Source organism: Meriones unguiculatus, chromosome 9, assembly GCF_030254825.1.
Source record: "Meriones unguiculatus strain TT.TT164.6M chromosome 9, Bangor_MerUng_6.1, whole genome shotgun sequence".
In the NCBI taxonomy this organism is placed as follows: domain Eukaryota; kingdom Metazoa; phylum Chordata; class Mammalia; order Rodentia; family Muridae; genus Meriones; species Meriones unguiculatus.
This window is the reverse complement of record NC_083357.1, coordinates 27,649,984-27,663,699: the sequence shown is the minus strand read 5'-3', so window position 1 is coordinate 27,663,699 and position 13,716 is coordinate 27,649,984. Positions and strand designations below refer to the sequence as shown.

General features: G+C 47.0%; 1 protein-coding gene across 12 annotated transcripts in view; it reads left to right on the top strand.

Moving 5' to 3' along the window:
• The window catches only part of Cadps (calcium dependent secretion activator), a 452,771-nt gene that overhangs the window by 286,956 nt on the left and 152,099 nt on the right, over positions 1 to 13,716 (top strand). For all 12 annotated transcript variants that reach the window (XM_060390975.1, XM_060390971.1, XM_060390969.1 and 9 more), the window contains exons 9-10: positions 4,439 to 4,505; positions 11,635 to 11,743. In XM_060390975.1, the coding sequence (XP_060246958.1) occupies positions 4,439 to 4,505; positions 11,635 to 11,743 (176 nt within the window). The remainder of the gene's footprint in view (positions 1 to 4,438; positions 4,506 to 11,634; positions 11,744 to 13,716) is intronic.

Here is a 13,716-nt window from a genome sequence, read left to right as displayed (position 1 = left end):
TTTCATCCATTCTGGACCTTTCCCTAGCCCGTTCTCCTTCCCATTGGAACACTTTCAAGGCGCTCAAACCTCATGTTCTCCTTCAGTTTGCAGGGAGAGTGCCCCAGTGAAGGCCCTGGCTCTGGCTGCACTCTCTTCTCTCTTCTAAGAAGAAATTACCTTCTGACAAAAAGGAATGAGTTCCATAGATTTTCTGTACTAGATGGTGATTATGGTTAAAAAGTGCATCCTCACTACACCTGGAAAATCACTAAGAGTGTGGCCTTTAAATAGTCTCATGAAAAAAAAGCCAAAAATACACAAAATGATAAGCCAAGTAGCTTAATTCAACCTTGCATGTAACCATAAGTAAAACCAACCTTCTGTATACCATAAATATATGCAATTTTATCAATTAAAAAGTTTAAATGACATTTTAAAAATCAAAATATAGTTTAAAAGATCTGACAAGAAAAATGCCCTGCCTGATAGCCGTTTTTGTTGTGCCAGGTACTGAGGGGTCACAGACCCCTGAGGAAATTGAGGGCAACAACCCTTCCTCTTGGCCAGCCTCCACCTAGACCAGAGCAGCACCAGCACCACCCCCAGCTCCTTAAAATATGACATTGGCCAGACTCTCAACCACACTTCCCATGTAAGGAACCCAGAGGCCGGGGAATCTATAGAATGCCACTTTTCTGGACTTGGTGCTCCTGTCCAGGAAACCTGGAAGAAGATACCCAATAAAACCTTTTCACTGTTAGACACTGCCGAGCACCTGCCACATAGAAGTTTATGGTGAGCATGGATGCTACCTAATAAACAGAGCTTTGTCCCTAGCACACATTACAGTCAAAATGCTGTGAAAGCAAAGGCTGCACACCCACACAGACACACACACACACACACACACACACACACACACCAGTGACAGACCTTGCCACACTGCTGCCCTCCCTCACACTCCTAGGACAGAGAGGCACTGAAGCCAGGGGCTCATCAATGACTCAGCTCATTTGGGGGAGTCCTGCAATGAGTACAGTCCAAGTTCACCACGCTCTTCTGAGCTCACCAAGCTCACTCCGGCCTTACCTGAACCTCAGATGCCCTCAAGAAGTGACAGGGAGATCAATGGGCCACTTGTGTAGTTTTTATAAAACGTTACAAGCAAATCAGAATACAAAAAGCCAGGACTCCAAAACCAGGTGTGTCACCTCGCTGTTTCTTTCCCAGCAGACGGCTATCCAAAAGCCAAACATAAATTCAAATCAAGCCTGTCCATTGTAGCTCTCGTTAGTAGTGATGAGCAAGAGAACAGCAGTACACCTGACATCACTACCTGCCCTTGCCATGTGATGTGACTCACTGGGCATGCGTGAACTCTGCAGCCTCATAGGCCTATGAAATGGCATTATGTTGTCCCCATGTTCAAGGGCGGCTTGTGACAGCACCAGAATTCCCTCTTTGGTGTCCCCTTCAGTTCGAGGTATAAGCACTGGGCTGGGTTTCCGCTCACTACCCCCTGACTGCTGGCTTACCTGATGGTCAGCCCAGGCTTCGAGACAGCCTGAAGAAAGCACCGGAACGCTAATGCTGCCACGTTTGATCGGTGTGCGGGAGTGGGGCTCTCAGTGGGAGCCACCTGTGTGTCTGTAGTCTCCCAGCGTCCATCTGCTCCAGGTACTGCACATTCTGCTCGGAGGGGAAACGACTCGGGGCGCAGCAGACAGACACGGTGCCTCACAGCCCGCAGTTCTGACACCTTCTGGCATGTGCCACATTCTGAGGAAAGCCTCGGAGGGAGAGCCCCACCCGCACACAAACCAACTGATACTTTCCGAAGGAGAATTGTGAATTTCCTCTGATCCCACCAGCTTTCACTCTCAGATGCCTTGAAACAGAAACCCCTCTCTGGTTAGAAAAGCAATTCTTAGGGTTCATTTTCTCACTTTTTAAATGTAAATGCATTTAACTAATATGTAAAATCAAAAACCTATGCACAGCTAGGGGACACCAAATAATTCTCCAGTGCATGTAAACACTGTGTAATTTGTGCGGGGAAAGGGAAATGTTGGTGTATACGGTGCAGAGGCCAGAGGTCAGCCTCAGGTGCCATTGCCCTGGAGCCGTCTACCTTGCTTTATGTTGAAGACAAGGTCTGTCACTGGTTGGCCTGGAGCGGCCAGCAAGCCCTAAGGCCCTGCCTGTCTTTGCCTCCCCAGTGCTGGGGTTACAAGGACGTGCCCTTGTACGTGGGGAAACAAATTCGCATCCTTCTGCTTGCATGGCGGGCGCCTTCCTGGCTGAGCCGTCTCTCCAGCCCCACACTGTGTAACTGACATTAGGATAAACAGAACTATCTCCTCCAACATCGGTCATTTCTCCATGACTAAAAAAAAAAAAATTACGTTTATCTGCTCTCGCTGTTTGAAGTGCGTGTTATACAACTATTGCTTCTCTGGCTTTACCAGGCAGTGCACGCCAGCGCTTCTCCCCCTCTGTAGTTCCTCACTTGCATCTTCCCATCCCTCCTATATCCTTATTCTTTGTTGACCCTAGATGGCAGGCACACCCTAGAAGGGCACAAGGGAACTCCGTCCTAGAGTGAGGTGACCGTGGGTTTAAATCCAGGTCATGTCGCTCGGTGACAAAGCAAACCCCAAGCAGAATGGCTCCATATTCTCCTTATTCAAGGTCTCAGCCCCTCTCAGGAGTTATAATAAATTCATGCTGAGTGCCCGGAGGAAGGGAAAGTTAACCACTCAGAGCAAATCCTGCTGTGGGTTCTTGTGAACTCTTTCTTCAACTTAAGTTCTCTACAAAACTGCAACTTGCTTGTTCAAGCTCAGTGCATTGCTAGGCATGGTCAGCAGAAGAGGGCTGCCACACACAGTTTCAGAGGAGAATTACAACCTTAGCCTCACTCTTGAACCATGGGATAGCTTGTGTATGTCAATCCAAAGAGGCTCATAATTTCAGGAGTAATCATTCTTTGGACACAGTGATGCTCTGTAGCAAGGATCGTATTTGTGTGTATCTCCTTTATGACTTACTTATTTGTCCTCACAGCTTCTTTTCTAAAGCTGCGATAAAATACCCTGACCAAAGCAACTTAAGTGAGAAAGGGTGTACTTTGGCTTACAGTTCCAGAGAGATTCAGGCTATCACAGCGGGGGAAGCATGGCGGCAGGAGGAGAGGCTCGCTGGTCACATTGCATTTACACTCAGGAGCAGAGAGTGAACAAGAAATAGAGCCAGGCTGTCATGCACCAAGGCCTCCCACAGTGATCCAGTTCCTCCAGCAAGCCCCACCTCCAGAAGCCTTGCCAAACGGCCAACTGGGAACCTAGTGTGGAAACATAGGAGTCTGTGAGGAACATTTCCCATTCAAACTGCAGCTATGTATTTACTTAATTTATTTATTCACTTGTTTAGTTATTTATCATTCATTTACTTGTCTATTTGTTGTGGTGCTGGGGATGAAATCCAGGACTTTGCACGTGCCGGCCAAGCCCTCTACAACTGAGCTACATCCCCACCCAGTGTCAAGACTCATGTTTATACTTCACCAGCCCTTTCTATGGCATCCTCCCAACAGCAAAGCATCAATATTGAAGCCCTGCCCCTCGGAATGACTGACAGAACCGAACCAGAATACTAAATGCCAGCAGATGCTAATCATCCTTTCTCTCTCTCCTCTCTCTCTCCCTGGCTGAGCCTCCCTTTTATGTCCATAAATTCCATGAATATATTGATACAGGCATGCTGTCCCATGTCAGCTCTAGCCTGGGGCTGCCAAGCTTCCAGCCATTCCGCTGCTGCTCAGCCTCAGCTGTGCCCCAGCCACCATCTCTGCCTCACTTTCTATCTTGCTCCCTCTCCGTGCGCAACACCATCTCCACCTGCAGCTATTGTGTGCATCTTAGAAAGGACCTTGGCCTAAATACCGTGCCTAAGGCCCTTCCATCCTTATTTAGACTGAGAAACTTATGGGATGATTTGTCCTTTTAGAAAACCCTGTGGCTTCTGTGGAATGTCTGGAGCAGAGAGTAGGGAGAGCAGACAGAGGTTCCATCGTGGTCCAAGATGTTAGCCTTTCACCCTGGACTAAGCCTGCCCCGCGTGAATACCATATAAGAGCATTTCAGTGCTCCATGCAAGCATGGGTTATTATGCATTTTAGTGTGTTCTGTGTGGTGAGGATCTCAAGCCCATGTAATAAAGCTTCCTTCAAAATGATTTGATTCATGATGTCACAGACAATGGAAAGAAAATGTCAAGTGAATCATACACTATGTCAGTGTGGGATGAGCCATGAAAGCGAGAGGTAAGAGGCTAAAGTCTGGAGCTTGCGCTCAGGTGACCTGGGTGTGCTGTGGCCTCTCAGTGTATGTGGGCTGGGCCTCCCGGGAAGTGTGATCAGGCACTACTGCAGCTCTGGCCCTTCTTTTCCCCACAGGTACTTGTGGACCATTGGTAAGAATGTGTGGAAGAGGTGGAAGAAGAGGTTCTTCGTGTTGGTACAGGTAACTTTTCAACTCTATTGTCAGTCTTAAGAGCTCCGACGTGGCAGGAGGAATGCATGCTTTTCACCTGAGGTATGACACATAGTGGCCACAAAGCATTTATAGCCACGGTATTTTTCTCTGCATTATAAACTCTTGGAACAACACAGAGGCTTCTACCTCCTGTACCTGTAAAATCTGTTCTTTTTAATGGACTTCTGGGGTTCGCCCATTTGACTGTTACTGACGATGCAGAGGACACCTGTGGATACACAGACTCATACACAGCAGCAGGCTCACACAGAGCTATCAATGACATGTTGCTAACGTACAAATAATAATACCTTGGCTCCCCCAGGTGTGTCTAAAATTTTTCCACAGATTTATCATAAATGTCCTCAAAAAGCCCCCCCACCCCTTTTGCTGTTGGTTGGTTTCATTTGTGCTTCAGTTTTTTGTTTGTTTGTTTTGGGTTTTGGTTTTTCTTCAGTTTGCCAACAAATTTGCTATTAACTGTATCCAACGTGCAGCCTCCACCAGGGCATGTAAACCATAACTCAGGCTACAAAATGTCCATGTGCAATACTCTCTGAAACATGCCACAAAGTGAGTTGCCTTGCAACCATGTTTCTTGAGCTATGCGACTTGTGTTTGGAGCCATACGTGTGCTGCAACTCACAGCAGAGCAGCGTCTTCTTGGTCCCGAGTGGCTTTAAAAGTCCCTGGTAACACTATCATGTCAGGCTTATACCTGTACGGACATACTCAAGTGTGCCCTTAAAGACTTTGCGCTGCTCCAGAGCTGGTTGCATTCCAGTTCAGCCGGCGGTGCTGCCTGTTGTCTATGGCACACTCACCACCCTGGGAAGCCAGTGCCCATAGAAACCTTCAGCAGCTGTTCGCTGCAAGGAAGATAAAGAAAAAGAGGGGCCATTCCTGGCAATACCGGATGGCAGGAAAGGGCGGATCATGTGACCTATGCAGTAGCTGATGACCTCTTCCCAGAGAGTAAACAAGCATCCTTTTGCCAAGACGTGGGGCCTATCTGTATTCCAAGTACCTCGGAGTGCTTCATGCAGCACATGGCTTTTCTCTGAGAGTCGTTGAAATGAAAGAATGTTTAGAAAAAGCTGATCTCGAGCTGGGGAGATGACTCAGTCAGGAAAGTGCTTGCCATGCAAACATTTGATTCCTAAAACTCATATAAAAGGATAAAATAAATAAATAAAAATAATTTACATTGCTGTAAATCCCATGCCAAGTAAGCAGAGATGTGAAGGCTTCTGGGGCTTTCTGGACAGCCAGTCTGGATGAATTGACTGTCTCCCATTTTAGTAAGAGACCTTGTCTCAAAAAATAAAGGGGAGAGTAATGACAGAGGCCAATGGCCATTGACCTCTGGCCTCCAGGGTCACGTGTGTAGGCACACATATGAATGCAATGCACATGTGCACACACATGAATACACACCCATACAAGCAGCCTCTCTCTCTCTCTCTCTCTCTCTCTCTCTCTCTCTGGTGTGTGTGTGTGTGTCTTTCTTTCTCTCTCTCTTTAGAAAAAGAAGCTTTTAGGGAAAGAAAGGGGGGCAAAAGGAAATGAGTAGAAAATGTCAGAGAAGCTGTGTCTGCATGCTGTGTACTGAACCCAAAAGAAGAGAATGGCTTTTCTAGGCTGTGCAACTGGAACACAGATGTTTTGGGGCCTTCACACACAGACTTCCTCTAAGAGGAGATGAGATTCTCACCATGGCTTGAAGAAAAAAAAAGCTGTGTGCTGACTTTGGAAAAACATAAAAGGGCACAGGCTGTCTGAGGCTCCTTGGCATTCCTAGAGAGCAGGGGAGATGTAATTCAGAAGATCAGGAGGCTTTCTATGAGTGTGAGATGCTCCCTGCCTGAGGGAAATGTTGCGTTAGCAGCCCCCATGCCCTGGTCAAGCCTTCATTTCAGACATAGCAGATCTCTTTGTCCATTATCAGTCTACAAGGTCTCTGGAGGTGATGTATCAGCTCCTTTAACAGTGAGGGGAAGCCAGCATGAAGGTGTCCTAGGTCTCATGGCATTGACTACAGGCTGCCTAGATGCAAGGCTTTCTCTTGTCCGTGGAGCTGAGGATAAAAGAAATGAAATGGATAATTATATGCAAATAGCATGGCAAAGCCTCCTCAGCTATCGTCTCTGAAATTCCTACACATGCCCTGTAAGCTTAGCCACAGCATGTGACCCAGTGCTGTCAGGGATGTGAGTCCTCGGCATCCTTAACCAAGAAGTTCAGTCTACAGGAGTGTGGCAAGGACCCGCTGTGCCTCCGTCACCACTGAAGATGCCAGTTCCACAAAGCTCCATTCAGTGGTCAGAACCCCTTATCTGAGTGTACACGTGTAGGGTCAAAGGGAAACTTGTGCCCATTCCAGATCAGAACATTTACAAAGTACTCATGAAGCTGGTCTTTGCAGAATTTCTATATTATGGTGAGTATAAATTTTCTCCAAATTTAACATTAGAGGAAACTGAGCCTAAAAGTGGCTTGTTCAAAAGACAGAGGCTGAGGGGGTTAGAGATACTGCTCAGTGGTTGTCAGAACACCAGGTTTGATTTCTGGAACCCACCCAGTGGCTCACACCAGCATGTAGGTCCAGCCCCAGGGACCTGACACCCTCTTCTGGTCTCCACAGCTACCTTACACACATGTGGGTCACAGACATACACGTACATAAAACATCTACACACGTAAACAAAGTTAATTCAAAAATTAAAGAGAGTGGCTGATGAGAGCCACCACAAGGCACAACACAGGGCTTACATAACTGAACTTAGATAGGAGACTCATGACACAAAGTGTCCTAGACTTTAATTGCTTTTCAGTTTATGAAACATGTGGTCCCTAAGTTCACATTCTCTGTTTTGGTCTCCTACAGACATCATGACTAAAGTCTCTCACTATTCCAGCCGTCAGAGAGGATACTAAAGCTGAATGACATAAATACAGTTGAATGATATAAATTGCATGGCTAGTGGAATTTTAATAACCCCTTGAGATGCACTATTAAAATAGGTTGATCTCAAAAAATAAAAATAAATTGTAAGACATATAAGTAGGTGAGTGTTCTTGAAGTTGTGAGAATATGTTTCTGCACAGTAAATGCTGAAGGATGGACACAGAATTATATTCTGGTTGCAGATTGCAGGAAGCAAGCCGAACCTGTTTTCTGGTGATCGCCCTTCTCCTTTGTGGTTTTGTTTGGTTGTTTGGCCGGTTGGTTAGATTTTTTTTAAGCAGGCTCTCAGTACATAGGCCAGGCTGCCCTTTAATTGGTGGTCTTCCTGCCTCTGCTGGGATTAAGGCTGAATACTCTCATACCCAACTTCTTGATTTGTTTTGTCCTGTCTTGTACTTCTGTTTTTCAGTTATGGAAATCAGACTCATGTCCTGGATCCAAGCCTGTACCCTCATGCTCTACCATTGCACTCTCCCTGCCCTCCTACTCCAGCCATCTTAGCTTAGGCTCTGATCCATTGGTCTGATTTCAAAGAATTTACCTATTTGCATTTCTTTCAACCCAATAAATACATCTAGAGATGCTAATGTAGGCAACTGATGTCCATTCCTTTATAAGTCCCTTTCTACTTTAAAAGCAGCAGAAAATGAGCCAGAGTAGCAATAGTCTGGCCTCCTTACAAAAAAGCTTGGGTCAAAGCTGCAGGAACCCCAAAAGCCATCCTCGATTCCACCCAGAGGTCTGTGTTGCTAAATCCCATTGACATGAAAGAGGACTCTGTAAGTCCTGCGCCAGTCAGATCTCTGTTCCGTGCTGCTTGAACCCTCTAACTTCGAAAAATAAATTCTAGGCTCTGTCAGTGGCATGATGGCAACAGCACTCCCTGTCCCCTTAACTTTTCATTCAAATAAAGCCAAGGCTGGGGCTGTAGCACAGTGGAGAAAACTCACCTAGGATGTGAGAACCTGAGTCCAGTCCCAGAACCTCTCAAGATGGAAGAAGTTTAAGGAGAAACATGCATTTCATTGAGAATACCTTTCTATTGTTAAGACGTAGCTGCTTTAAAAAAATAATAAGTTCCCAGATTTTTGATAGCTCCTTGGTGACCTCCAAGCATTCTGGACAAACTGAGATTCATCTAAAAGGTATAGTACTATTCCAAGGATGTTCTCCCCTCCTCCGAATCCTGAAGTAAATTGTCAGATCTTGAAGAAAAAACACTCCCAGTAGACTCACTCAGGTTTGTTTAGTTTGTTTTGTTGTTGTTTTGGTTTAGTTTGGAGGGTACGGGTTTGTTGTTGTTTTATTTTATTTTTTTATTCTACCAAGTTGCATGGCGTCAGCCTGCGGGGCATGTCATCAGTCCTTCCAGAAGAGGGCAGCAGCACACAGCACTGTGAAAACGGAGCCACTAAAATGGGGAAGGGAAAAAGTAAAAAAGGTTTGGGAGTAGCAGAAGCCTGCATCTTGAAATAACACGCTTTTGTTGTGGTGTATTTTTGGACCTAAAGTGCATATTGGCACCTTTCTGGCAAATCTCACTGATAAACTGTACCCTGTCTCCCGTTGCCAGGTAAAATGACTGGTCTAAATCACTGTAGCATGGTCCGGGAGTGCCTCCTCTCATTGTCACAGGGTGGAGGCATCATGGAGAATTTGCTGTAGGTAGGACCAGTCACAGGTTGGACTAGCCTGGTGCCTTACTTGGAGAGATACTGTAAATTGTGGAGAAGGATGTCAGGGATTGCACATATGCCCCCCACCTGTCAGACTCCTTTAGCAAATGCCTGCTCTTATATGATGGTGTCCTTGTGGAAGTGTAAGTAGAACCAAGGTACCCCTTCAAAGCACTGGCCATCTCCTGGGAAGTCCATCTTCAAGCTGACGATGGTGCCAGATACACAGGGACTGCTTGGCTACATACACTGGTGGGCCTCACGTGGTGTGGGAATCTCAAGAACTACCCAGTAACATGATTACACAGAGGGAGATGAAAAGGAGAAGGAGGGAAGGGGAAGAGGAGTAAGAAAGGAGAAGGAAGGTGGTACAATACAGACAAGAACTTTGAGGCTGAACGAGATGAGAGTTTACTGGAACTGGCTAAAAACCCAGGTTTGTGAACTCTCCCTTTCCCATTTGCACTCAGACCTCAGTGGGAGAACAAGGGGAGGTCTTGCTTTCTACAAGGAACGAGTTCATATTGCCTTACGAAAGTTTTCCTTGTGGTCTAGCCTGGGTCTCCTTTTGTGGGGAACAGGGCATTCCTTCTTCAGAATCCCAAATTGGGTAGTAAAATTCTCGTGAAGATCCAACAGAGGGCAGCAACAGACAAACCACCCACGGGAACATTCTCTTTCCTCTTACTCTGAACCTTCAGGACTCGGGACAGCGCAACATATTGCAGAGCCTGAAAGCACCAGTTTCTTTCTTAATTGCCCTTAAAAAGAGACCAGTCTCGCTGTGGAGGGGGACTATGATTGTCCCTAGCTGGGTTCAAAGTCTGCTTAGAGAATGTCTCTTTCAATAAAGGAAAGTAAGGAGTGAGGGTTGTGGCAGTCCTTCACCGAAGCGTTTGACATCCATGGAAGCTGGGGGTAGGCCTGCTTTGCCATGGGCTCCTTGCCAACAGGCCAGATGTAGAAAAGTGAAGCATCCTCGCCAGTTCTGGATACACAATGACAACAGGGTCCTGAAGGCGGGCCTGCAGCTTGGAGCGCCACCCTGCACTGCCGTGGAATGCCAATATCAGTAAAGTGAGGGCTGCCATTTAGGGCACCAGTGACAACGGCCATGCCATCGGGGGTTGGGGCTGCCTGGCTGTGACTGGCACCTAGCAGTCGAGCGCTCATTGCTTGTGACAGCATGTCACTGCTGCACTTGTCTGAGATGGAGGGGAGACTTTACCAAGTAGCTGCAAGCACCCCTTCAGCAGCAGTGGGTAGCCAAAACAAAATGAGAAACTTGACACTGAGACAGGCCTGCAAAAGCAGTGTGTGTTTTACATGAATGTGTGGTGTGTATATGTGTGTGTGTGACAGAGAGACAGAGATAGGACAGAGACAGAGAGAGAGAGCATATACATTTGTGGGAGTGTGAGTACATTAGTGCCACAGAGAAGGTAAAAAACCCTTGGATATCAGTCCTTTTCTTCCACCTTGTGTGAGGCAGGATCTCTTGTAGCTCCTCACAGTGTATGGCAGGATGGCTAGCCTAAGGGCTGCCCGGAATCTCTGCCTCTGCTTCTCATCTCTCCATAGGCCACTGGAGTTGCAGACTCACACTGCCCATTATGGCTTTACATGAGTTCTGGGAGCCAAATGCTGGTCCTCATGCTTGCCTGACAAGGGCTTCACCCACCAAGCCATCTTCTCAGCCTTTTAAACAGCTGTAAAGAGATGAGCTTCTGTTCTCTAACTTCTGGACAAACAAGTTACACTCTGTCTCTAGTCATTGGAGTGCCAGCCAGACCATGATTATATTGGGCAATACCCATAGAATGGCTGACATGCTGTCAGCTTTGTGTTGTAAAAGAATGGCGACATGTGTATTTTAACCCAATCATTGTAAGAACAGCAACATTGGATATGGTAGTGTACAGCATGATCCCGTAACTTAGAAGGTGAGAAAGGAGAATCAGAAGTTTAAGGCCAAACTGAGCAACTGTCTCAAAATAGCAAGTAGGAGGCTGGAGAGATGCTCAGAAACCACTTCAAAGGGGGCTTGCTGGCCACTCAGCCCAGCAGAATCTGTGACTTACAGGCTAATGAGAATCATCGTCTCAGACAACAGCGAGGATGAATGACACCTGAGACTGACCTCTAACCTCCAAGCACAGGTTCACATTCATATAAATGAGCAACGCCCAGCCCCTGCCACATGCACACACAAACACCTGCACATGCACGCTCAAAACAAAAACCAAAGAGCAGGAATGACAACACTTGACCGTTCCTAACACCTACTAGGTACCAGAGACAGACTAAGTGCCTTCTGCACAGGATCCCCTTCTATCCTCACGGGCCACTGTCGGATGCTGCATCCAGTGTAAATGAGACAACAGAGGACCAGGGCTTCGGTTAAATGCGGATGGAGTCCGAGGGGAACGAGCTTTGGTGAGGCAGTCTCACAGTCTGCTCTTCCTTCCTGCAGGTCAGCCAGTACACTTTTGCCATGTGCAGCTACCGAGAAAAGAAAGCAGAGCCTCAGGAACTCCTGCAGCTGGACGGCTACACCGTGGATTACACTGACCCTCAGCCAGGTATACACCTCTTCCTTGGCCAAGCCCGCACAAAAGGCTCATCTTCCCCAAGTCAGTGACAAGCTTATGTTGGCAAGACACTTGGTCCTTGCTAGGCAGGAAGCTGTTGCCTCAGATTCTCTGGTTGGACGCCAAAAGGAAAACACACACTTTGGCGTTTTCTATACCTGGGACCACATCGATGATGTATCCTGCTGTATGCTGCTGAAAATATCCATGAAAAAGACTATACACTTGTATACCAGCGACTGCATGTGTGTGCGATTGTAGTGTGTGTGTGTGTTACATACCAGTGTACATGAGTGTGCCTGTGGAGGCCACAGGTTGGAGTCAGGTGTATTCAGTTGCGCTCCTTATTGTCTGAGGCAGGTGCTAGGTGACTGGCTAGGCTGGAGGGCCAGCCATCAAGCACTACAGCCTCTGCCTCCCCCGGCGCCCCTGCCCCCAGCACTAGGCTCATGCGGACAAAGCCCAACTGGTCCATGGCTCCTGAAAATCAGGTCCTCACTCTTGAATGCCGAGCACTTTCCCAGCAGCGTCAACCCTTTGGCCCCAGTGTGTCATGCTTGTCCCCTGGTGAGCGTCTGATAACACACCAGGTTAACTGAAGAAACTTGAGGGGGAAACTTGCACTGCATTCCTCAGAAGACGCCTCTCTCTGAATTGAAGCGTGGAGGCGCCTGGGCTTCTGCGGTGAGGAGAAGCCTTGCAAGTGGTGGTATTTCTTGTAAGTTCTATATTGCACACACGCTACATCCTGCCCCCTCACACCTCTCTCTGTACTCATTTTATTTTTTTTCCCCAGAAAACTGAATAGGAATCAGTCTCAAAGAACCTTCAGAATGGGTGGGGGGTGCGAAATCATTTCAGCATATTAATGAACAACAAGCACCAACAGCCCTCTCCCAGAGAAGTTCATTTTTATGCCAAATCTGCACAAGGCTTTTCCAACCACACTGCATCATTTGGCCCAAAACCTTTTTTTCAACTCCCATATTGCTCTTCCACGTGCAACAAAACACACAGGAAGACGAAGAAGACGGGAAAAAAAAAAACGGAGTTTGAGAGAAGATGGGGGATTGTGGGTTCTTATCCCCCAAAAGGTATGCCAGATACGGTCCCTGCCCACCTAGGGACATTGGTATCCTCAAACTCCTATATTTTTGTTTGTTTGTTTATTTGTAACTCTGTCCTGCTGCAGTATCCATTGAAGAGTGCTGATTCTGTAAGATATGAATTCAGACTTTTGCTCAGAAGCTTTCATAATGACAGGAGTTTAAAATGAACACTTCTGCCTGACCCCTCAGAACGGAAGGGCTCTGCATCAAAAGGCCAGCCACTGAGACGGTGTGGGGTGTGCACGTCTCTCAAGTTTCTCCTCTCTCTCTCTCTCTCTCTCTCTCTCTCTGGGTTTCTTTTTAAAAAGTAAATTCAGTTGTGCCTAAGACGTATGTCTTAGAGACAGAGGCCAGAAGGCCAGGGTGACAAAGAAAACCAATGCCATCTTATGCCAGGGATTCCTGCTAAGCCAAGCCCCACTCCCTCTCCTATATAGCCACTAATGTCATGTTATACCAGCTGTCAAGCCAGCCTGGACTTCTTCACTTCCATGTGGTCACGCTGGACCCTCATCACAGTCCCACGAGTGAGTGGGGTCAGAAGCATCATTCTGTTACTCAAATGGAGAGCCATGTTGGAGACATCTCATGCTCTCTGACCATGGAGCCAGGGCATCCTCTTGTTCTTGTCACATGAGCAATTTACAGATCAAATCAGGGCTTCCATGACAGGAAGTGGGGGAGACTCTATTCCACACATAGGGACAACACCTGAATTTTTCTTATCTTTAAATTTGTATTTACTTTTATGTGTATCAGTGATTTTTCCTGCATGCGTATAAGCATACTACATGCACACAGTGCCCACAGAGGCCAGAAGAGGGTGTCAGATCGCCTGGAACTGGGGATAGACAT